Source organism: Pleurodeles waltl, chromosome 2_2, assembly GCF_031143425.1.
Source record: "Pleurodeles waltl isolate 20211129_DDA chromosome 2_2, aPleWal1.hap1.20221129, whole genome shotgun sequence".
Lineage (NCBI taxonomy): Eukaryota > Metazoa > Chordata > Amphibia > Caudata > Salamandridae > Pleurodeles > Pleurodeles waltl.
In genome coordinates this window covers 850,977,524-851,002,403 of record NC_090439.1, presented here as the reverse complement: position 1 = coordinate 851,002,403, position 24,880 = coordinate 850,977,524, and the positions used below count along the sequence as shown (strand labels likewise).

Sequence of the window (24,880 nt, the reverse complement as noted above, 5' to 3'; positions counted from 1 at the left end):
CCCATTACAAGCTGGAATTTGAAAATTACATATTTCAGTTTTTATTAAAACATGGTTGCCTATTTGAAAATGATTTACCTTGGTCACAGCCTCTAGCCATTTCTATTTTTAACAAGATCAACATTAGCTTTATGTGGCCGAAAGCTGTGTTGGTATTTAGTCTCACCTTACTTTAAAGTAAATTGTTCACACCAATTTGGTCCAGTAATTACTGCAATTTCACTGGGAAACATTGAAAAGAAAGATTGCACCTAAGATAGTCTTAACTTTTGTTAACTCCATATGATTGCCATTGTACATTTTCTTTGACTTTCAAAAACATCTAACCGACGTGTATTTGTTTGAATAAACATTAGCGGCAGACAACTACAAGTGCAATGTAACTAAGTGTAAGGTAAAACAACCAGAAATCCTTACTATGAATGTGTGTAAAATCAAAGGGCTGGTACTGTTGAGACTAAATCAGTCACTTTACTTGGTAATTAGGTAAGCACGTTTTAATACCAAAGCAAATATAACATTTACTAAAACGAAATAATATTGCTGTTTAGTTTGTGATGTAAAAATTTCTTTTTTGCAGGGCTGATAGTTTGGGATATGGTTAGTTACTTCTGCCCACTGTTTAGGAACATTAAAATAATTCAATCTGGACAACATAGAAGCTTTGTGCAGAATCCACCAGTACTTTAACCGCAGCTGTAAATAGACAACCTCCCTTTGTATGTATTCTAGTATGGTTTGCTGACAGTTCACTAAAAGAGCAATGCGGCTTGCTGTAATGGACAGCTCACTATGAACCTATATACCAGCTTGATAAATGTGAACCTCTTTGCTGAGTAAAAGTACACATGTGTAAGAGTTACCGGAAGGCCTGTAGTTTCGTTGTTTTAAGAGAAAGTTTGGTATTATAAAGATGTTACATTGGTCAATGGGGAACTGCATATGACAATTGGCTTCATTGCCCTTCTAATAGTTTGCAGACAAACATTACTCAATTAAGTACAAAAGGTGATTGCATTTATAGAACTGTGGTTGAAATATTGACGGATTTTGCACAGAGCTTCTCTGATTTTCTTAAGTCACTGCCTCTGCTTCCCATTACGGCCATGTCTCCCACAGCAGCAGGTCCTCTCCCCACCCCCGCTCTTTGAAGGTGTCTGTCTTTTCACCCACTGTCCCAGCTACACTCTCCATTCTGCAGGACCCCCCACACTGCTCTCTGCTCCTTGCAGCATAACTCCCATCCCTCTCCCCCTCAACTACATGCAGGAGCTTCCTCTCTCTTCTCTCCATTCCCTGAAGCAGCCCTCCTCATCTGTACTCTCTGTATTATTTACTTTTACACAAATATTTATTTGCTTTCTCATTTCAAATCTCTCTCGCACTAAAAATGTATCTTTTACTGTCTCACTCGTTGTGTACATACACATCAGTTTCTAATCACCAGTACTTTCTCAATTCCTACATTTCATCATATCCTCATTGTATAACGGGAAGCAATGCATCCATAGCATGAAGAAGATTTTAATTTCCATTTACCAATCGTGATATTCCTGTCACACTGCAGTCTCCATCCTTGCTTCTGTTTTTGTCTCTTCAGTGTTTTGGGATCTTGCTTTAGGTGCATACCCTGCCCTAACCCGTAAAATAGTTTTCACCCCCTCCATACTATGTAGAATTTCCTTAGGCGTTCTTTAGCATCCAGCCGGTCCTTTCGGTTGGTAGTTTTAAGGACCCCAATTCTTTGCTAAGTCCCGGTTTGCTATGACAAATGCAAGCTGTACAAATGTACGTTTTTTTTCTTTTTCTTGGTAGATCAACATCATGGGATTCCCAACAAGATGAACTGTGGCATCAAAGGAATATCACATTCCAATTACCTCCATAGTATCCTCACTATAGTACCCCAATATTACTGTGGTTTAAGGCTTGTTTCAAACAAATCCTCAAACTACGGGGTTGGAGGTCCGAAGTACTTATAAGCAGAAGAGTAGGAAGATCTTGCACAGGAAGGGAATCAGGGGAATACATACTCAAAAAAAACATATAATGAACAAATGAGTATTCCTCTGCCTGATAAGGAAAATTGCGGTGTGTGAGCTCCATGACTAAATAATACTTCAGTGAGAAGTAGGAAAAAGGAAAATGAATCCTTTGTAGGTCGAGTGTGCAAGTGCGTTGACCTTTTTTTAAAAAGTATTGTGGGCTTTTAACCCCACCCATCTCATGCCCATCACTTTCATTCGCCTTTCAAAAATCACTTGATCTCATTGGTAAATGCTTTACGTTTGTCCTGCCTTGAGACTGTTTTATGGATTATTGCACAATTGCCGATATAGTTCAGCGTGGGCAAACTATTTTTCTTCTTTTGTCTCTCCCCTTCAAAGCGCCAACAGGCACAACAGGGTCACTTTGTTCACAGTTACTTTATCAGAGTCATTTCTTGTGGCTCTCTCTTTAAAAAACTTGGAATTGGTAAATGCTTTACCTAAAACAGAAATCCTCAAACGAAAGCGGCTCTCCCGGCATAGCGGGACAGCCTATACTACAATATTCACGGCACTCTGGATAATCACCCCAAAATGCTTTGCAGGTCATTACTTTTACAAAATATTTTTGCTTTCCTCATAACTCAGCCTGTCGTTGTCTTAGGACAATGGGACCACCACCCGTGATGCACACTTTCTATCTAGGTCATCTCTGGGTCCCCACACTAGGTTAGTGGGGACCCGAAAATAATAACCCCTCCCACCATCCATTGTCTTTTAAGGCATTCTCATGGCTGGAACTTTTGTTTTACAGTTGGTAGCAGTTTTGTTTTGAATGCATTGTTTGTAATATCATTGCAGTAGGCCTGCTAACCGTAAAAATGCCCTATAGGGGCTAAGTATATGGTTACACTGTAATCATTTCTCCTGTGTTCTTTTTATGGGTTTTGGCCTGTAGGGGCTAACAGTATGGTGGCGTGACCATGTTTATTACAAGTTATATTTTTGTTATGGTGCCCTCTAGGGGCTATTTTGAGCATTACAGTCTAATGCCAAAAGTTTATTTATGATAAAGGTTTATATGATAATTGTATATGTTTTAACATTCTCTCCCTATTGCAAATATGATCATGATTTAGGCCAACTTAACATCGTTATTTCACTGACTGTTTGAACACTCTTGATATGTTTGGGTGTCCCTTCTAGTTTGTTTCTTCTCTGTGGCTGTCTTGTGTCTTTTTTGGGGAATTGTGTTAGCCAGCCAGCAACTCTGATGGTGGGGTGGTGAAAGTGGTATTCTATTGGAATTAGCATTGGAATTATTATGGCAGATTTAAATTAGGATGCTAAATGGCAACATTTTAATTTTTTTGCGGCAGATATAGGAAGAAGGTACATGGAAGTGCTTTAGTTAAATGCAGGGCCACTGGAATTATATGGCAGGAAAAGATGAAATTATGAGGCAGGGTTGACAGTTTATGTTGCAAGAAAAGTCCAGGTATGAAAGTGCAATGCCAGTAGCTCTAGCTCAAGCAAATGTGAGACTTATTGCATTGCGAATGCTTGTTTTATATAACCTACACCCCCTCTAGTAGTGACACGCTTCATAATCAGGTTCACACTGCGTCCTAAAGGTTAAGGTGAGCTCAACCATGTTACAAGGAGCTCTTTATATATGACCCTTACAGTGCCAACATATTTCTGTCATACACTGTTGGCCATACGAGGCATGCACATTAAAAATTTTTATTAGGCATGCCCAGGCCGAATACTTGCCAATTTAGTGGTACCTACAGATATGGAGATATGAATGAAAAACCTTTTTAAAATGATGTAAAAATAAACTTGTGTGATACGCATAAACACAACCTCCAGTGTATTTCAACTCTTACTTCAATTTCCAGATCCCTACCTCCAAATTTATAGTGCAGGTATCTTTCAAGCGTGTCATGCCTAATTGGCACATGCAATAATTGGTACAATAGTGTCATGATTATGAGATCACTCACAGACACACACATACATCTCATTTATCAATGGTGTGTGAGAACATGCTTTTAAAATCATGTGTAGATGATGGGAGCCATGAGTGACATCCTACTGATGTGACATGTGTGGGCACATCAACTTACCTGGTATTTTCAAGCCCCTACGGGGAGAGGAGGGAGAATGACCCTGTAGTCAAACTCTGACACCCATGAGGTGAGAAACTATAGTCTGTTTTTGCTGCAATATCCACTTGGCCAAAACGGACAAAAAACAAAACACCAATTGGATGACGTTGAAAGTTACACTGCCGGGGAAACTGCATACATTGCTGTAAATGAGAACAAATATACATAGCCAAAGCGGACTCAAAGGTCCCAATTTGTACTCACTCCGTCAAGGGTCCCTACCCATACTTATTGTATGTAGTCTGCTTGTACCCGGCTTGTGGTACAACCAGAACTTCTAGAATGATGTTTTTTATTTCCTGGAACAGATCTGCAATCAGATTGACATGTGCGGCAAGTACATGCTGAACCCTGGCCGATGTGCCCTTATCGAAAGAGATGAAGGGTGCCCGTGTATGGGTGTGCTTCAAATCCACAGGATTTATGTGAACAAAAAACTTGCTAGCATTTGGGCCAAGAATTTTCATTTCTATTAAGGACACGAAGATTATACTTCTTTTTCTTTACTACTTAAACACTATGCAAGCGATCATTCTCTGGGACACTGAGGTGCGAGACAGAACTGGTTTCAGTTCCTTTTTGATGTTCGGTAGCTTGGTCTTGGGGAGCAACAGCTGAGACGTGTCTGACTTGATTACAAACCCCAAGAACTCTTTGATTCGAGATGGACAAAGAATCAATTTGCTCTTGTTGATAATAAGCTCTAGTTCCTGAAGAAGATTAGTAGTCATCTGAAGCTGCTGTAGAACCAATTGTTGGGGTTGCGGCCATTTAATTAATGGATCTACTTAGGTTTTAGGATCGTTGATCTTTCCAGTATAATTTCTGACTAAGCCATAGGGGAAATACCATTCACTTATAGGAAAGGTCTACAAATGTAACTGGCCGCTCCACTTCTTTCTGATTTTAGTGTCCTCCACATAAGTGAGGTGTCTTTTCCTGTAACTAGACTACGCCACATCATAACTTTTTTTTAATAATCAAATTTTTATTGAAATTTGGAAAAAGCGTGTACACAGGGTGCTCCAACATTAGCAACAGTGAGGTTACATAGCGAGTCTCGCATTGCATTGCCGGACCACCAGCATTAATTTTTTACATTAGAATAATACTCCATGGTGGGTCCACCATTTCCCCCATATTCTGTTGTGTTTTTCTGGGCTGCATAGATTGGCTTTTCTTGGTGTGCACACCAATCCGCCCCCACCCTCCATCACGCCAACGATGGACTTCTGGGTTGCTTCCACATACGGACTATGTCCCTTTTATCTACAAGGCATGCCACCCCACGAATGTCCATTCTGCTCTGGAGGTCCCCCAATTCTTCCAGTAGCCCCAGCACTGCCAGCCTAGGACGCAAGTCTATAGGGTGTCTAGTACCTCTGCTAGTTCTTTACTGACCCCCTCCCAGAAGGGCCTTAGCCGAGGACAACTCCAAATCACGTATAAAGTCTCTCCCCCCCCCCCCCCCCCCCAACCCCCCCGGGAGGCCACACCTGGCATAGGTTGAAAGCATCCTAGATGACATTCTTGATAGTCTTGCTGGGGTTTTGTAAGTTGCATGGAGACAATAAAAAATGTGTATCAGCCGCAGCCTAGCTGAGACGGCTAGTTCCCTGGGGGATAGGAATGCCTCCCGCCAGTCGTCGTTATGTAGTTCCCCAACCCATTGTGCCCATTTCTGTTGCAGGTGGACAAAACCATCTGGGGCATACGTGAGTAGTAACTTATAAATTTGGGATACTGTTTTCTTCCTCAGTTTCGCGGTTAGTAGTTTACCCTCTAGCGGGCTATATTCAGAGAGATGAGTATCTTAAGGAATATGGGCCCCCAAAGTGTGTCACGTTTGCAAATATCGGAAAAATCGTGTCTTGTGCAGTCCATACTGTTCACATCATACCTTTTAAGAAAAAAATAGCACCCTGTCGTTTCATATCGTGTATCCATTCGCTCACAGATGTGCTCAAATAGGAGACCCTTCCTGTATGACAACATTAGGAGGGAAGCCAGGGGCTCTAGTGAAGAAGTATCAGAAAATGGGTGTGATTGAGTCATCCATGACAAAAAGTGAGCCCTATGGGCCCAAGAACACTGAACAATTATTAAACATGCCATAACCGTAACATTGTGATTGTGAGCCTGCCCACCAATTGCATGGAGTGTCCTCACTGAGATAGACGTCAACATTTCTTTTCTCTTCTGGTCATTTTCTGTTCTGCAGTGCATCCGGTGAGGTGTTTTCCGTTCTGGCTATTTTCTCTTCTCCTATACGTTCAGTACTGTGTTAGATCGGAGGCCACTATTGACAGCTCTTTTCACAATACATGCATGCTTAACAATCAGTGTAGCAAAGAACCAAACTTGGAAGTTATCTATTCTATCCCTAATTATTTAATATATTGATAGACCTTGTCATTAAATTGATGACCACATCAGACCTTATGACCGGTGTTAATGCCTTCACTTTTATTGTCGATGGGGCTAAAAAATGTCAGTATGCTTTTGTGATAATCCTGTTGAACAATTAATTTAGAAAATACAATCTTCAGTATCTCCAGTGACTAAAATATCTATGATCTGTAAAGAAATGAAACTTGATAGTAAGGCTCATTCCGTTCACCCCTAATACATTCTTCACCAGAATATTTATATTGCTTTATGAGAAAGTGGAGTAATGATGAAAACATAACTTACTTTGCGGCGTATAGTGTTTGTTACGTTTTTCGGCAAAGTATATTTTTTCAGTAAGTTTAGGCTTATGAAATAACTGTAGTCCTCAAGCCTAGATGGTAAATGTTAACAAAGCCATTGTAATGATAAGACAAGTAAATAATCAGGAGTTATTTGGTAAAAACTCAGTTGTGTGATATCAAATGGCGCCATGAAGGGAAAATGGAGAAGGTGGCACAGTCCTGCTTTACATGCCTCTATTGACTGGCAGCGACTGGGTGCTACCACCAGCCCATGTATACATTCTCTTTCAGCAGCTGTCCTGATCTATCATAGAGAGGCTCATGTCTTCCTTGTGAATGCTCTGCACTATTTAAATTATGTGCTGCTGGGTCTGAATTGTAAAGAACTGACTCTTAGAATTGGAAAAAGGCTCTAGAAAGATAATTTTTAGTTTAGCTTTCATTGTTAAGCACTTGCTCATGATGTGCTTCTTTATGGTTTCTCTCCTCCGTAGTGAGGTGTAAGCCACCATAGATATGTGAGGCACTCTGAAAGTGGCGATAAGGGATGCAAGATGTTGCCTGGGTGCAGACAAATCATGACACCTATTATGTTCAACCAGTTCTGTAGTAACATTTATCATAAAGTGATAGTATAGTAGGAACAACAATTTTCTTACGCAGGTCTTTGACATTTTTTATTTATCTGCTTTGAGGAATGTACAAGCCATAGAGATAATCTAATGCAGTGTACCTTGGTTCCCTTTTTCCACCAGGCTATTGAACCTACGGATATAGCTGTGGCCCTGAACACCAGAAAGCTGTGGAGCGTGCATCTTCATGTGCAAGCCAAACTGCTGCAGGACATAGTGCGGTCTTTCTCAGGGTCTTCGTGCCAGCCTCTCCAGCACATGGTGAGGCGTATATGTATCCAGCTGTGCGATCTTGCCTCCCCAACAGCGCTTCTTATCATGAGGACGGTACTGGATCTCATTGTTGAAGATTTACAGAGGTATTTTTTATATTGCATTATATTCATCGTTTGAAATGTTAATGAGGAAAGAGCACGTTGTGTTCAGGTTGCACCTACCAAACTAGATACTGCATACTTGTAACTATTTTAGAATAGCTGACCTCCTTCAGTGGTTATTGTTAATGTCCTTGCTATATGTTTCCTATGAAGTGCTTTACTGGACTTGTGGCCTGGTTCGCACTATTTAAAATCCTTTAGAAAAATATGTTGTGCCTGTAGATGCTGGGGAAAGCGGACAGATGTGAAGGTTCTGTTTACAGCAGAAGCTGAAGGCAGCACCAATCAAATAGCGCTATCAGAACAACTCCTACTTTATTTTTAAATGTTGTGCTTGTAGCCAGGTAAAACGGAAAGTATCGCTTTGGGTGGGGGGGGGGGCGATTGGTCATGTAATTTCGGGATCAGTTTGTAGGATTGCTTTATCAGATGAATATTGCTGTCCATGTATTATGCTTCTGCAGCATTTTGTGTTAAAACCACACTCTGGTCTTGCATTTCTAGTGGTACAGAGGTGAAAGCAAAACAGTACACCGGGCAAACTGCTCGCCTACTTGGTCTGCTTGATGCTCTCGCTTCCCACAGAGCATGTAAAGTGCTGATGTTATACCTTATAAACGGAACCTGTAAAGGAGATGAAAGATACACTGAAGTTTTCTTGGAACTCCTGACTCTAATGCGAACTGCTGGAGACAATGTTATTCATTTGCAGTGTGCTGAATATGTGGCTTCGATCTTGCAGTGCCTCTGTGACCAGGTACATAATAATATACTATTAAGCATGATTACAGTGTCTATGTGTGGCGGTCTAATGCAAATTAGTACATTGTGCATGCACTTGCCAGATTAATATATAAACAAACATTGCAAAGAATCTGATGGAAAAGAGGGATATACCCTCTTCAAAGACCTTACTGATTTGCTTCCCTTAAATATCATTTAATGTTTGTTATACAATGCAAAAAGTACAATAAGTGTGAAAGAGAAAGGCATTGCCTAAGTATTGGAAAAATTGCCTTTCTTGTGTGTGATTTCTGTGAAGATGTTTAGTTATTGAAATGTGGTATTGCAGGCTAACACAGGCGCCATGTGGCGCTGATTGGTGTCTTATAAGTGCTCACATGTTCACCTGATGTGACATCAGCTAACCATATAAGGTGCTAGTGATCTGTGGGCCTTTCTTTACGTGCCTCCATCGACTTGGGATTCAGAGCTGAACTGTTATTTCAGTTTCTTCAGTTGAAAGATTTTGCTTGTAATAGTTTGTGTTTTTGAGATACACCAACTTATAAATCCTCAGACTTTAAGTATAGTCTTTACTTTTGTTATTTGTATTTAGGCAGGTCTAATATTTCTTCATCATGTGACGTATATATTCAAATGAATTCAAAGTCCCACGGGGAGAGAGAATAAAACCCCTAACTGCTTCCTTCAAGAAACAAGCAAAATCTAAATCTCCTTCTAGATGGCGTGAGCACTCTTGTATTTTCTTTATGAGCTGCCCCTAGAAGTACAAGAAAAGAACACCACTCTTCTTCCAAGTCCTTTCCCAAAAAAGCACACAAGACTTCATTTTCTTCTGAACCCATTCTAACTCCTTGTAGGTTTTCCTCTGAAGGGAACGCCTGTGGAGCAAATTCTACTTTTCCAGAAGGATATGTTGGCCACTCTACATTCAGACACACTCTTGAAATCTGACAAAGTGACTGCAGACCCTCAGCAGACTCCATTTCTAATTTGTTGGCTTCACCCCAGCTTAATTACTGTTACTGCTGTTAAGCAGCTGGCTTCGACAGCTTGCTAAGTCCAGTGCACCCACCCTGTAGTACGCATTCTTCCAGCTCAATTGCACTGAAGGGAGTACCAGTGTTATTTTTTCCCGGTTCAGTCCCAGCTCTGATGAATGCTTTCTAAAATTGTCTAGAATGAAGACTGTCTTATCTGAAAGAGCCTATATTTTCCTAGTTTTATTCTTCCAGACAAGACCCATTCCAGAAAATGGCTTTTGTAGGAAGTTGGCTCTGTATGTGCTATTTCAAAGTAAGGAATAGCATGCACAGAGTCCAAGGGTTCCCCTTAGAGGTAAAATAGTGGTAAAAATAGATAATACTAATGCTCTATTTTGTGGTAGTGTGGTCGAGCAGTAGGCTTATCCAAGGAGTAGTGTTAAGCATTTGTTGTACATACACATAGACAATAAATGAGGTACACACACTCAGAGACAAATCCAGCCAATAGGTTTTGTTATAGAAAAATATCTTTTCTTAGTTTATTTTAAGAACCACAGGTTCAAATTTAACATGTAATATCTTGTTTGAAAGGTATTGCAGGTAAGTACATTAGGAACTTTGAATCATTTCAATTGCATGTATACTTTTCAAGTTATTGACAAATAGCTACTTTAAAAGTGGACACTTAGTGCAATTTTCACAGTTCCTAGGGGAGGTAAGTTTTTGTTAGTTTTACCAGGTAAGTAAGACACTTACAGGGTTCAGTTCTTGGTCCAAGGTAGCCCACCGTTGGGGGTTCAGAGCAACCCCAAAGTCACCACACCAGCAGCTCAGGGCCGGTCAGGTGCAGAGTTCAAAGTGGTGCCCAAAACGCATAGGCTAGAATGGAGAGAAGGGGGTGCCCCGGTTCCGGTCTGCTTGCAGGTAAGTACCCGCGTCTTCGGAGGGCAGACCAGGGGGGTTTTGTAGGGCACCGGGGGGGACACAAGCCCACACAGAAATTTCACCCTCAGCAGCGCGGGGGCGGCCGGGTGCAGTGTAGAAACAAGCGTCGGGTTTGCAATGTTAGTCTATGAGAGATCAAGGGATCTCTTCAGCGCTGCAGGCAGGCAAGGGGGGGCTTCCTCGGGGAAACCTCCACTTGGGCAAGGGAGAGGGACTCCTGGGGGTCACTTCTGCAGTGAAAGTCCGGTCCTTCAGGTCCTGGGGGCTGCGGGTGCAGGGTCTTTTCCAGGCGTCGGGACTTAGGTTTCAGAGAGTCGCGGTCAGGGGAAGCCTCGGGATTCCCTCTGCAGGCGGCGCTGTGGGGGCTCAGGGGGGACAGGTTTTGGTACTCACAGTCGTAGAGTAGTCCGGGGGTCCTCCCTGAGGTGTTGGTTCTCCACCAGCCGAGTCGGGGTCGCCGGGTGCAGTGTTGCAAGTCTCACGCTTCTTGCGGGGAGATTGCAGGGGTCTTTAAAGCTGCTCCTTGAAACAAAGTTGCAGTCTTTTTGGAGCAGGTCCGCTGTCCTCGGGAGTTTCTTGTCTTTTTTGAAGCAGGGCAGTCCTCAGAGGATTCAGAGGTCGCTGGTCCCTTGGAAGGCGTCGCTGGAGCAGAGTTCTTTGGAAGGCAGGAGACAGGCCGGTGAGTTTCTGGAGCCAAGGCAGTTGTTGTCCTCTGGTCTTCCTCTGCAGGGGTTTTCAGCTAGGCAGTCCTTCTTCTTGTAGTTGCAGGAATCTAATTTTCTAGGGTTCAGGGTAGCCCTTAAATACTAAATTTAAGGGCGTGTTTAGGTCTGGGGGGTTAGTAGCCAATGGCTACTAGCCCTGAGGGTGGGTACACCCTCTTTGTGCCTCCTCCCAAGGGGAGGGGGTCACAATCCTAACCCTATTGGGGGAATCCTCCATCTGCAAGATGGAGGATTTCTAAAAGTTAGAGTCACCTCAGCTCAGGACACCTTAGGGGCTGTCCTGACTGGCCAGTGACTCCTCCTTGTTGCTTTCTTTGTTCCCTCCAGCCTTGCCGCCAAAAGTGGGGGCCGTGGCCGGAGGGGGCGGGCAACTCCACTAAGCTGGAGTGCCCTGCTGGGCTGTGACAAAGGGGTGAGCCTTTGAGGCTCACCGCCAGGTGTTACAGCTCCTGCCTGGGGGAGGTGTTAGCATCTCCACCCAGTGCAGGCTTTGTTACTGGCCTCAGAGTGACAAAGGCACTCTCCCCATGGGGCCAGCAACATGTCTCTAGTGTGGCAGGCTGCTGGAACTAGTCAGCCTACACAGACAGTCGGTTAAGTTTCAGGGGGCACCTCTAAGGTGCCCTCTGGGGTGTATTTTGCAATAAAATGTACACTGGCATCAGTGTGCATTTATTGTGCTGAGAAGTTTGATACCAAACTTCCCAGTTTTCAGTGTAGCCATTATGGTGCTGTGGAGTTCGTGTTTGACAGACTCCCAGACCATATACTCTTATGGCTACCCTGCACTTACAATGTCTAAGGTTTTGTTTAGACACTGTAGGGGTACCATGCTCATGCACTGGTACCCTCACCTATGGTATAGTGCACCCTGCCTTAGGGCTGTAAGGCCTGCTAGAGGGGTGTCTTACCTATACTGCATAGGCAGTGAGAGGCTGGCATGGCACCCTGAGGGGAGTGCCATGTCGACTTACTCGTTTTGTCCTCACTAGCACACACAAGCTGGCAAGCAGTGTGTCTGTGCTGAGTGAGAGGTCTCCAGGGTGGCATAAGACATGCTGCAGCCCTTAGAGACCTTCCTTGGCATCAGGGCCCTTGGTACTAGAAGTACCAGTTACAAGGGACTTATCTGGATGCCAGGGTCTGCCAATTGTGGATACAAAAGTACAGGTTAGGGAAAGAACACTGGTGCTGGGGTCTGGTTAGCAGGCCTCAGCACACTCAATTGTAAACATAGCATCAGCAAAGGCAAAAAGTCAGGGGGCAACCATGCCAAGGAGGCATTTCCTTACACAACCCCCCCCCCCAAACGAAAGAGGATGAGACTAACCTTTCCCAAGAGAGTCTTCATTTTCTAAGTGGAAGAACCTGGAAAGGCCATCTGCATTGGCATGGGCAGTCCCAGGTCTGTGTTCCACTATAAAGTCCATTCCCTGTAGGGAGATGGACCACCTCAACAGTTTAGGATTTTCACCTTTCATTTGCATCAGCCATTTGAGAGGTCTGTGGTCAGTTTGAACTAGGAAGTGAGTCCCAAAGAGGTATGGTCTCAGCTTCTTCAGGGACCAAACCACAGCAAAGGCCTCCCTCTCAATGGCACTCCAACGCTGCTCCCTGGGGAGTAACCTCCTGCTAATGAAAGCAACAGGCTGGTCAAGGCCATCATCATTTGTTTGGGACAAAACTGCCCCTATCCCATGTTCAGAGGCATCTGTCTGCACAATGAACTGCTTAGAATAATCTGGAGCTTTTAGAACTGGCGCTGAGCACATTGCTTGTTTCAGGGTGTCAAAGGCCTGTTGGCATTCCACAGTCCAGTTCACTTTTTTGGGCATTTTCTTGGAGGTGAGTTCAGTGAGGGCTGTCACAATGGATCCATATCCCTTCACAAACCTCCTGTAATACCCAGTCAAGCCAAGGAATGCCCTGACTTGAGTCTGGGTTTTTGGAGCTACCCAGTCCAGAATAGTCTGGATCTTGGGTTGGAGTGGCTGAACTTGGCCTCCACCTACCAGGTGGCCCAAGTAAACCACAGTTCCCTGCCCTATCTGGCATTTGGATGCCTTGATAGAGAGGCCTGCAGATTGCAGAGCCTTCAAAACCTTCTTCAGGTGGACCAGGTGATCCTGCCAGGTGGAGCTAAAGACAGCAATATCATCAAGATAAGCTGTGCTAAAGGTCTCCAAGCCAGCAAGGACTTGATTCACCAACCTTTGGAAGGTGGCAGGGGCATTCTTTAAACCAAAGGGCATAACAGTAAACTGATAATGCCCATCAGGTGTGGAGAATGCTGTTTTCTCTTTTGCTCCAGGTGCCATTTTTATTTGCCAGTACCCTGCTGTCAAGTCAAAGGTACTTAGGAATTTGGCAGCACCTAATTTATCTATGAGCTCATCAGCTCTAGGAATTGGATGAGCATCTGTCTTGGTGACAGAATTGAGCCCTCTGTAGTCCACACAAAACCTCATCTCTTTCTTTCCATCTTTGGTGTGAGGTTTGGGGACTAAGACCACTGGGCTAGCCCAGGGGCTTTCAGAGCGCTCAATTACTCCCAATTCCAGCATCTTGTGGACTTCCACCTTGATGCTTTCCTTAACATGGTCAGACTGTCTAAAGATTTTGTTTTTGACAGGCATGCTGTCTCCTGTGTCCACATCATGGGTACACAGGTGTGTGTGACCAGGGGTTAAGGAGAAGAGTTCAGGAAACTGTTGTAGGACTCTCCTACAATCAGCTTGCTGTTGGCCAGAGAGGGTGTCTGAGTAGATCACTCCATCTACTGTGCCATCTTTTGGGTCTGATGACAGAAGATCAGGGAGAGGTTCACTCTCTGCCTCCTGATCCTCATCTGTTACCATCAACAGATTCACATCAGCCCTGTCATGGAAGAGCTTAAGGCGGTTCACATGGATCACCCTCTTGGGGCTCCTGCTTGTGCCCAGGTCCACCAGGTAGGTGACCTGACTCTTCCTTTCTAGCACTGGGTAAGGGCCACTCCATTTGTCCTGGAGTGCCCTGGGAGCCACAGGCTCCAGAACCCAGACTTTCTGCCCTGGTTGGAACTCAACCAGTGCAGCCTTTTGGTCATACCAAAACTTCTGGAGCTGTTGGCTGGCCTCAAGGTTTTTGGTTGCCTTTTCCATGTACTCTGCCATTCTAGAGCGAAGGCCAAGTACATAGTCCACTATGTCTTGTTTAGGCTCATGAAGAGGTCTCTCCCAGCCTTCTTTAACAAGAGCAAGTGGTCCCCTTACAGGGTGGCCAAACAGAAGTTCAAAGGGTGAGAATCCTACTCCCTTCTGTGGCACCTCTCTGTAAGCAAAAAGCAGACATGGCAAGAGGACATCCCATCTCCTTTTGAGTTTTTCTGGGAGCCCCATGATCATGCCTTTTAATGTCTTGTTGAATCTCTCAACCAAGCCATTAGTTTGTGGATGGTATGGTGTAGTGAATTTATAAGTCACTCCACACTCATTCCACATGTGTTTTAGGTATGCTGACATGAAGTTGGTACCTCTGTCAGACACCACCTCCTTAGGGAAACCCACTCTGGTAAAGATACCAATGAGGGCCTTGGCTACTGCAGGGGCAGTAGTCGACCTAAGGGGAATAGCTTCAGGATACCTAGTAGCATGATCCACTACTACTAGGATGTACATATTTCCTGAGGCTGTGGGAGGTTCCAGTGGACCAACTATGTCCACACCCACTCTTTCAAAGGGGACCCCCACCACTGGAAGTGGAATGAGGGGGGCCTTTGGGTGCCCACCTGTCTTACCACTGGATTGACAGGTGGGGCAGGAGAGGCAAAACTCCTTAACCTTCTGGGACATATTGGGCCAGTAGAAGTGGTTGACTAACCTCTCCCACGTCTTGGTTTGTCCCAAATGCCCAGCAAGGGGAATATCATGGGCTAAGGTCAGAATAAACTCTCTGAACGACTGAGGCACTACCACTCTCCTAGTGGCACCAGGTTTGGGGTCTCTGGCCTCAGTGTACAGGAGTCCATCTTCCCAATAGACCCTATGTGTTCCATTTTTCTTGCCCTTGGACTCTTCAGCAGCTTGCTGCCTAAGGCCTTCAAGAGAGGGACAGGTTTCTTGTCCCCTACACAGCTCCTCCCTTGAGGGTCCCCCTGGGCCTAAGAGCTCAACCTGATAAGGTTCAAGTTCCAAAGGCTCAGTTCCCTCAGAGGGCAGAACTTCTTCCTGAGAAGAGAGGTTCCCTTTTTCTGACTGTGTTGCAGTTGGTTTCCCAACTGACTTTCCTTTTCTCTTGGTAGGCTGGGCCATTTTTCCAGACTCCAGCTCTACTTTTTCACCCTGTGCCTTGCATTGTGCTCTTGTTTTTACACACACCAGTTCAGGGATGCCCAGCATGGCTGCATGGGTTTTTAGCTCTACCTCAGCCCATGCTGAGGACTCCAGGTCATTTCCAAGCAGACAGTCTACTGGGATGTTTGAGGAGACCACCACCTGTTTCAGGCCATTGACCCCTCCCCATTCTAAAGTTACCATTGCCATGGGATGTGCTTTAGTTTGATTGTCAGCATTGGTGACTGTATAAGTTTTTCCAGTCAGGTATTGGCCAGGGGAAACCAGTTTCTCTGTCACCATGGTGACACTGGCACATGTATCCCTCAGGCCCTCTACACTTGTCCCATTAATAAAGAGCTGCTGCCTGTATTTTTGCATGTTAGGAGGCCAGGCAGCTAGTGTGGCTAAATCCACCCCACCCTCAGAGACTAGAGTAGCTTCAGTGTGGACCCTGATTTGCTCTGGGCACACTGTTGATCCCACTTGGAGACTAGCCATTCCAGTGTTACCTGGATTGGAGTTTGGAGTGGAACTTTTCTTGGGACAGGCCTTGTCTCCAGTTTGGTGTCCAGACTGACTACAGTTTTGACACCAGGCCTATTTGGGATCAAAGTTTTTACCCTTGTACCCAGGATTGTTTTGTGAAGAGGCTCTGGGCCCACCCTCCTGTGCAGGTTTTTGGGGGCCTGTAGAAGACTCTTTACTATTTTTATTTTTGGCTGTCTCACCACCTTTCCCCTGGGGAGGTTTTGTGACCCCTTTCTTTTGGTCACCCCCTGTGGAAGTTTTGGACACCCTTGTCTTGACCCAATGGTCCGCCTTCTTTCCCAATTCTTGGGGAGAAATTGGTCCTAGGTCTATCAGATGCTGATGCAGTTTATCATTGAAACAATTACTTAACAGGTGTTCTTTCACAAATAAATTGTACAGCCCATCATAATTACTTACACCACTGCCTTGAATCCAACCATCTAGTGTTTTTACTGAGTAGTCTACAAAGTCAACCCAGGTCTGGCTCGAGGATTTTTGAGCCCCCCTGAATCTAATCCTATACTCTTCAGTGGAGAATCCAAAGCCCTCAATCAGGGTACCCTTCATGAGGTCATAAGATTCTGCATCTTTCCCAGAGAGTGTGAGGAGTCTATCCCTACACTTTCCTGTGAACATTTCCCAAAGGAGAGCACCCCAGTGAGATCTGTTCACTTTTCTGGTTACACAAGCCCTCTCAAAAGCTGTGAACCATTTGGTGATGTCATCACCATCTTCATATTTAGTTACAATCCCTTTAGGGATTTTCAACATGTCAGGAGAATCTCTGACCCTATTTATGTTGCTGCCACCATTGATGGGTCCTAGGCCCATCTCTTGTCTTTCCCTCTCTATGGCTAGGATCTGTCTTTCCAAAGCCAATCTTTTGGCCATCCTGGCTAACTGGATGTCCTCTTCACTGGAGTTATCCTCAGTGATTTCAGAGGTGTTGGTCTCTCCTGTGAGGGAACCAGCATCTCTGACTATTATTTTTGGAGTCAGGGTTTGAGAGACCCTGTTCTCCCTAGATAGGACTGGTAGGGGGGAATTTTCCTCCAAGTCACTATCCTCTTCCTCTGAGTTGCCACCCTCAGAGGGGTTGGCCTTTTCAAACTCTGCCAAAAGCTCCTGGAGCTGTATTTTGGTAGGTTTGGGGCCCATTGTTATTTTCTTTATTTTACAGAGTGACCTTAGCTCCCTCATCTTAAGATGGAGGTAAGGTGTGGTGTCGAGTTCCACCACAGTCACATCTGTGCTAGACATTTTGCTTCTAAAAGTTGGAATACTTTTTAAGAATCTACAACTGGTTCTAGAATCTAATTCAAACTTTTACAAACTTTTAAAATCTAAAAGAAATGCTAAACAGGATCTAACACAAGGCCCTAGCAGGTCTTTTAAGAATTTAGGAAACTTTTCAAATTGCAAAAATCAATTTCTAATGACAATTTTGGAATTTGTCGTGTGATCAGGTATTGGCTGAGTAGTCCAGCAAATGCAAAGTCTTGTACCCCACCGCTGATCCACCAATGTAGGAAGTTGGCTCTGTATGTGCTATTTCAAAGTAAGGAATAGCATGCACAGAGTCCAAGGGTTCCCCTTAGAGGTAAAATAGTGGTAAAAATAGATAATACTAATGCTCTATTTTGTGGTAGTGTGGTCGAGCAGTAGGCTTATCCAAGGAGTAGTGTTAAGCATTTGTTGTACATACACATAGACAATAAATGAGGTACACACACTCAGAGACAAATCCAGCCAATAGGTTTTGTTATAGAAAAATATCTTTTCTTAGTTTATTTTAAGAACCACAGGTTCAAATTTAACATGTAATATCTTGTTTGAAAGGTATTGCAGGTAAGTACATTAGGAACTTTGAATCATTTCAATTGCATGTATACTTTTCAAGTTATTCACAAATAGCTGTTTTAAAAGTGGACACTTAGTGCAATTTTCACAGTTCCTGGGGGAGGTAAGTTTTTGTTAGTTTTACCAGGTAAGTAAGACACTTACAGGGTTCAGTTCTTGGTCCAAGGTAGCCCACCGTTGGGGGTTCAGAGCAACCCCAAAGTCACCACACCAGCAGCTCAGGGCCGGTCAGGTGCAGAGTTCAAAGTGGTGCCCAAAACGCATAGGCTAGAATGGAGAGAAGGGGGTGCCCCGGTTCCGGTCTGCTTGCAGGTAAGTACCCGCGTCTTCGGAGGGCAGACCAGGGGGGTTTTGTAGGGCACCGGGGGGGACACAAGCCCACACAGAAATTTCACCCTCAGCAGCGCGGGGGCGGCCGGGTGCAGTGTAGAAACAAGCGTCGGGTTTGCAATGTTAGTCTATGAGAGATCAAGGGATCTCTTCAGCGCTGCAGGCAGGCAAGGGGGGGCTTCCTCGGGGAAACCTCCACTTGGGCAAGGGAGAGGGACTCCTGGGGGTCACTTCTGCAGTGAAAGTCCGGTCCTTCAGGTCCTGGGGGCTGCGGGTGCAGGGTCTTTTCCAGGCGTCGGGACTTAGGTTTCAGAGAGTCGCGGTCAGGGGAAGCCTCGGGATTCCCTCTGCAGGCGGCGCTGTGGGGGCTCAGGGGGGACAGGTTTTGGTACTCACAGTCGTAGAGTAGTCCGGGGGTCCTCCCTGGGGTGTTGGTTCTCCACCAGCCGAGTCGGGGTCGCCGGGTGCAGTGTTGCAAGTCTCACGCTTCTTGCGGGGAGATTGCAGGGGTCTTTAAAGCTGCTCCTTGAAACAAAGTTGCAGTCTTTTTGGAGCAGGTCCGCTGTCCTCGGGAGTTTCTTGTCTTTTTTCGAAGCAGGGCAGTCCTCAGAGGATTCAGAGGTCGCTGGTCCCTTGGAAGGCGTCGCTGGAGCAGAGTTCTTTGGAAGGCAGGAGACAGGCCGGTGAGTTTCTGGAGCCAAGGCAGTTGTTGTCCTCTGGTCTTCCTCTGCAGGGGTTTTCAGCTAGGCAGTCCTTCTTCTTGTAGTTGCAGGAATCTAATTTTCTAGGGTTCAGGGTAGCCCTTAAATACTAAATTTAAGGGCGTGTTTAGGTCTGGGGGGTTAGTAGCCAATGGCTACTAGCCCTGAGGGTGGGTACACCCTCTTTGTGCCTCCTCCCAAGGGGAGGGGGTCACAATCCTAACCCTATTGGGGGAATCCTCCATCTGCAAGATGGAGGATTTCTAAAAGTTAGAGTCACCTCAGCTCAGGACACCTTAGGGGCTGTCCTGACTGGCCAGTGACTCCTCCTTGTTGCTTTCTTTGTTCCCTCCAGCCTTGCCGCCAAAAGTGGGGGCCGTGGCCGGAGGGGGCGGGCAACTCCACTAAGCTGGAGTGCCCTGCTGGGCTGTGACAAAGGGGTGAGCCTTTGAGGCTCACCGCCAGGTGTTACAGCTCCTGCCTGGGGGAGGTGTTAGCATCTCCACCCAGTGCAGGCTTTGTTACTGGCCTCAGAGTGACAAAGGCACTCTCCCCATGGGGCCAGCAACATGTCTCTAGTGTGGCAGGCTGCTGGAACTAGTCAGCCTACACAGACAGTCGGTTAAGTTTCAGGGGGCACCTCTAAGGTGCCCTCTGGGGTGTATTTTGCAATAAAATGTACACTGGCATCAGTGTGCATTTATTGTGCTGAGAAGTTTGATACCAAACTTCCCAGTTTTCAGTGTAGCCATTATGGTGCTGTGGAGTTCGTGTTTGACAGACTCCCAGACCATATACTCTTATGGCTACCCTGCACTTACAATGTCTAAGGTTTTGTTTAGACACTGTAGGGGTACCATGCTCATGCACTGGTACCCTCACCTATGGTATAGTGCACCCTGCCTTAGGGCTGTAAGGCCTGCTAGAGGGGTGTCTTACCTATACTGCATAGGCAGTGAGAGGCTGGCATGGCACCCTGAGGGGAGTGCCATGTCGACTTACTCGTTTTGTCCTCACTAGCACACACAAGCTGGCAAGCAGTGTGTCTGTGCTGAGTGAGAGGTCTCCAGGGTGGCATAAGACATGCTGCAGCCCTTAGAGACCTTCCTTGGCATCAGGGCCCTTGGTACTAGAGGTACCAGTTACAAGGGACTTATCTGGATACCAGGGTCTGCCAATTGTGGATACAAAAGTACAGGTTAGGGAAAGAACACTGGTGCTGGGGTCTGGTTAGCAGGCCTCAGCACACTTTCAATTGTAAACATAGCATCAGCAAAGGCAAAAAGTCAGGGGGCAACCATGCCAAGGAGGCATTTCCTTACAGCTTTCTATTTGGATCTGACTTTGATAGCAATTTATTCCCCCATCTTTCTCCAGGGGATCTAGCTGATGGTGTTGACACAAAAGGCAAGAGCTTAGCTTCCTAATGAGTATACTGATAGTTGCATGCTCATGGCCTTGCAGAATGCAAGTTGTTCACATGTATCTCCTGAGACACAGTTACACCTTCTGCACCTCACATTTAGTAGAACAAACCCATTACATATCTGTTCAGTTACAGATGTTTGCCATTCCCCTTTACACTTACTAGCCAGTTATACCTATTCACATAACTCTTGGCAAAAAAACAAGCATCAGGTATATTTTGCCAAACATGTTGATGGAGCTGTCCTTCTTGCGATTATCAGAGTTGTTCCTGAATCAAAGAAGTCAGTGTTGTCTTTTCTAGTACTTATTTATCCCAAAGAAAGATGGAGGTCACCATCTGACCTCAGACTTACAAGATGCAGGCCTGCCAGGAGCAGGACTGGTTGGTTACTTCAATGTGTTCATTTCCAAACGTACCAGCTAGTTTTCGGCACCAAGGATGTTTACGGAGAATGTGGCAGTGCTTCTGGTCTATTATCACCAGGTGGATCACTTCCTTTCCCATATTTGGATGTTTGGCTCTTGACAGCCTCCTCACTAAAGGTTCAAGTGAACCATCTTTGCAGTGCAATCGTGCTTTTGCATGAGCTGGGTTTTTTATTGGAAAAAAAAAAAGAAATACTGTCTCATGCTGTATAAACACACTTAGGTGTGACTCTTCATATGGCTAACCCAAGAAGGGACTTCCATTCACTACTTCCACAGAAGAAGCTTATTTTGGGTGCTTTTTGTGGGTTTTGAAGGCAGTACAGTGGGGAAAAGTTTGCATAAACTGGTTATATCGAGGGATATCCTTAGGTGATAACCACTTTTATGAACTGACTAACAAAATCCCTCCTCCTAATTTTAATACCCATTCTACATAAGGGGGAGCAGCAACTTCATCTTTATCACTGGATGGCCCGATTCAGAAAGCCTGTTAAGCAGCCACATGGGCCTTTGTTCTATTAATATTGCTTGAACTTGGACACAAGAGTCTCCTCACTCTGGTAAAGCTGTCCCCATTCTAGTTTTCGGTGTGACTTTGATTCTTGTAAAGAACCTGTGGGATCACATATCCATTAGAAGAACAAGTTGCTTACCTTCATTAATTTTCTTTCATGGTTCAGCTCCTGAAGATTGCTTTCTTGCATCCCATCTCCCTGGCGCCAGGCTCTGGCTAAAAAGAGGGAAAATGCAGATAATAGTGCTTTGTTTTAAGCAGAAAAATGTTTATTGCATTTGTAAAAAGGTAACAGAACTTAACTGCAATGTTTAAATAAATCCAGACTTATTTAAACATTGCCAACTTAATAGAATAGTTATGACAAATTCTGAGGCGGCACCCCCCCCCCAATGTATTTTTTTCCCACTGGGGGGGACGCGGCATTTACAAGTTTGAAAGCCATTGCCCTAAAGTGTCAGACTTTATTGTGTTCTAGATGAAGAAAGGAAGCCTTTTTGCAGTTACTACAAATAAACATCATGTCCCTGAATGAGTATTTGGAGGAATGAAGGTAACTGCGTGTGAATACATGTATGACTTCCTACTGTATTGTGAAGAATTCATGTGGTGGTCAACATCTAGAACGTTCAGTCATCTGAAAGTAATTCCCACTTGGTTGCTTCACAGGACATCCAGGTGTTCGGAGCACTGTTTAACAGGATTATCTTCGTTGGCACATTCGGGGGTCCAACATTGAAAATGTGCCTTTTTCCAGATTGGTTTGCTACATATAGTTGTCCCTACAGATTCACTGCAGTTAGTTGTAGTTTCCACTGTCTCGAACACAAGACACAAAGACTTGAGTCATATTAATGCAAAATGTTTAATATCCACCACGTTTCATTTTTTTCTAATCTGAGTTGGGGGGAGGGATTCTTAAGCAAATACTGGGAAAACATCTAATGTAGATCCTGTCCGTTAGGTTGTTGAAGGTTTATGTATGCCTAAAAACATGGCCCGGCACACAGGAAAAACCCAGATGTCCAGCTCCATGATGGCCCGGTCATTCCCCCTGTGTTTGGTATCAAACATTGTGCTTTGTAACCCTGAGCATGATTCTCGTGCCCAGGATTAACTAGCACGAACACTGGTGGCATCCGTAGAGGATTCCCACCAAGTTACCAGCACTCTCTTGCTTTGACTGGCTCTCCTGAGCCACCTGCCACCACAGACACAAGTCTGTCCTCATGCTGGTTGTGCTTGCAATTCCACAGGACGGGTAGAAAAGGCCTAAGCAGGAAGGACTTCACACCTTCTCCCTTCCAGGGTGGCTAGTGTGATAGTAATCAAAGCGATGAGCCTCAAAGGCATTAACCACCCTTGATGTGCATATCCCTGCCCCCCACTCGAGAACAAAGCCCTTCCCATCCTGACCAGGTTGACAGGTGGGAAAATTAGCAATGCAGAAGGCCTACACCTCCAAAAGGCTAGCCACACCTTTAGGGTGGTCCAGGAGGTGTGTACAGCCAAGGGAAGGTTCTGCCATCCTAGCAAACATTTGGAATAGTAGGTTTAAGATAGAAAAGTGACGTACTACCCCATTAAGTCATCACTGCAGGGGCAGACTAACCACAGGGACCAGTAGCTCGTTGATCACTGTCCCTCACACCCTTAATACCCCCTAAATCTAGGATTTAATGGGCTCCCCTGACACAAGATCCTGTTCTGATCTGCAACCGAGAAGAGGCACAAAGAAGAAATGTAAAGAAACTATGGTAACCACAGTCTACTGAGTACCACTTGCTATTAGTGTCCACTCCACAAATATTTGTACTTTTTTTCAAATATGTACATTCATAATTAGTACATTTAAGAATCATTGAGGTTCAGATACTGTTATTAAATTTATAGGTACATGATGGGGGTGTGATGGCTTTCTGCTGCACTTAAAAATCGTTTTTAGCAATGTCACTCATTTTCTTTTCCAAAGTTAGGAAACAGTTCAAGGTGCCGTAAACAAGCTGGAATGTAAAGTGTATAGAAAGTGATCATAGGTGAATGTAATGCATTGCTGCCCTTGAAAATATTAATTTGTAGAAACTTCCACCATTTAAGCATACATTAAACATCGTATTTCATGTTGATATGTATGAGCATTAGCCTTTCAAATAAATCTTTTTAGGTAAGCAGACACCGGACCCCCTTAGATAAATCTAGCACTCACTTAGTATGCTCCACAAACCGCTCAGAAGAGAAATATCAGCATTGATGATCGTGGTGGAAACAGTAGATAGATTGCACTGAAGCAATGAGTAATGTAAGAAATTAAAATAGGGAATGCACTTAACTAAGATATGTTCTTTTAAATTTCCTAGTGGAGTGTTGGTTTGCACAGTGAATATGTTCATACAATATAGCTTAACACATCGGGTCAGACTGCTTCTAAGCTCTAAGCATTCTGGGAGTGAGAATTCTTAACAGAATAAGGAATTTTAAATTTGTGGTTGGGATAGAAGGTTGTACAGGGATTAAGTTCACACAGCACAGCTTGACACTCCGGCTTTCATGGTCTGTATTTGCTAAGCTCTCAGGGAGTTATTGCATTTGCCAGTTCTCACAGAAATGCTGAATTTAATGGGGTATACATTGAAATGCTTTTTTTTTTTTTTTTAATTTATTTATGAATTTATGTGAACAACATACAAACGAAAGCACCTCTTCTGCCCGCACAGCAGTAGATCAAGGCAGTTACCGCTACATTGGATCACAGGATCTCCAGAGCACCAGCCATATCACATGTCTCTAAAGGTTCTCGAGCTTCAAACAGGTGGAGTCCGATAACAATACCAAATGTCCATGTACATGCAGCCTACCACCGAACAGTCTCAGCAGGCCGTCGAGTCCAAGGGTAGGCCACTAAACACATGTGGCAGAGAGGACGAAACAAAAAACCCAAAAGAAAGAAGGAAAGAAAAGGCCTGGAGGAGCAATCAGAACTCTCATCAGTCATCCCATGCCACTGCAGTCCATAGAAGCGAGGACAGCACTCAATATGTCAAGATACACACCCACAGAACAGACTCTTCAGACAGACGCAGATTCAAGATAGGATCGAAGGGGCGGCCAGATATCATGTGGCCTGGAGCCAACCGGTGTCAGCTCCTGGCAGAACGCAGCATCCCACAGCCAATCTGAGACTTGAGGAGACCGGGCCCGGCCCAACAAATTGCCACCTGCGCTTAGCCAACAGCAACATTATGCCAACCAAGCGTCGCACTATAGTCTGTACTCCGCTCACCCCACCCAGCAACGCCATCAAGGGAGACTGAGAAATCTCCAGCCCAATCATCTCAGAAAGCACACAAAAAACCTCCCTCCAAATGGCATACACTTCCGGACAATTCCACGCCAAGTGTATAAAGTCAGCGGCAGGGGTCCGGAATCTTACACAGGTATCATCCGCTCGCAGCCCCATAACGCATAAACTTCGAGGAGTATGATACAAACGGTGCAGAAACTTAAAGT

At 44.8% G+C, this 24,880-nt stretch overlaps 1 protein-coding gene across 2 annotated transcripts in view; it reads left to right on the top strand.

Moving 5' to 3' along the window:
• Positions 1-24,880, top strand: part of VIRMA (vir like m6A methyltransferase associated) — a 627,318-nt gene that overhangs the window by 338,954 nt on the left and 263,484 nt on the right. For both annotated transcript variants that reach the window (XM_069220484.1, XM_069220485.1), the window contains exons 15-16: positions 7,611-7,846; positions 8,369-8,621. In XM_069220484.1, the coding sequence (XP_069076585.1) occupies positions 7,611-7,846; positions 8,369-8,621 (489 nt within the window). The remainder of the gene's footprint in view (positions 1-7,610; positions 7,847-8,368; positions 8,622-24,880) is intronic.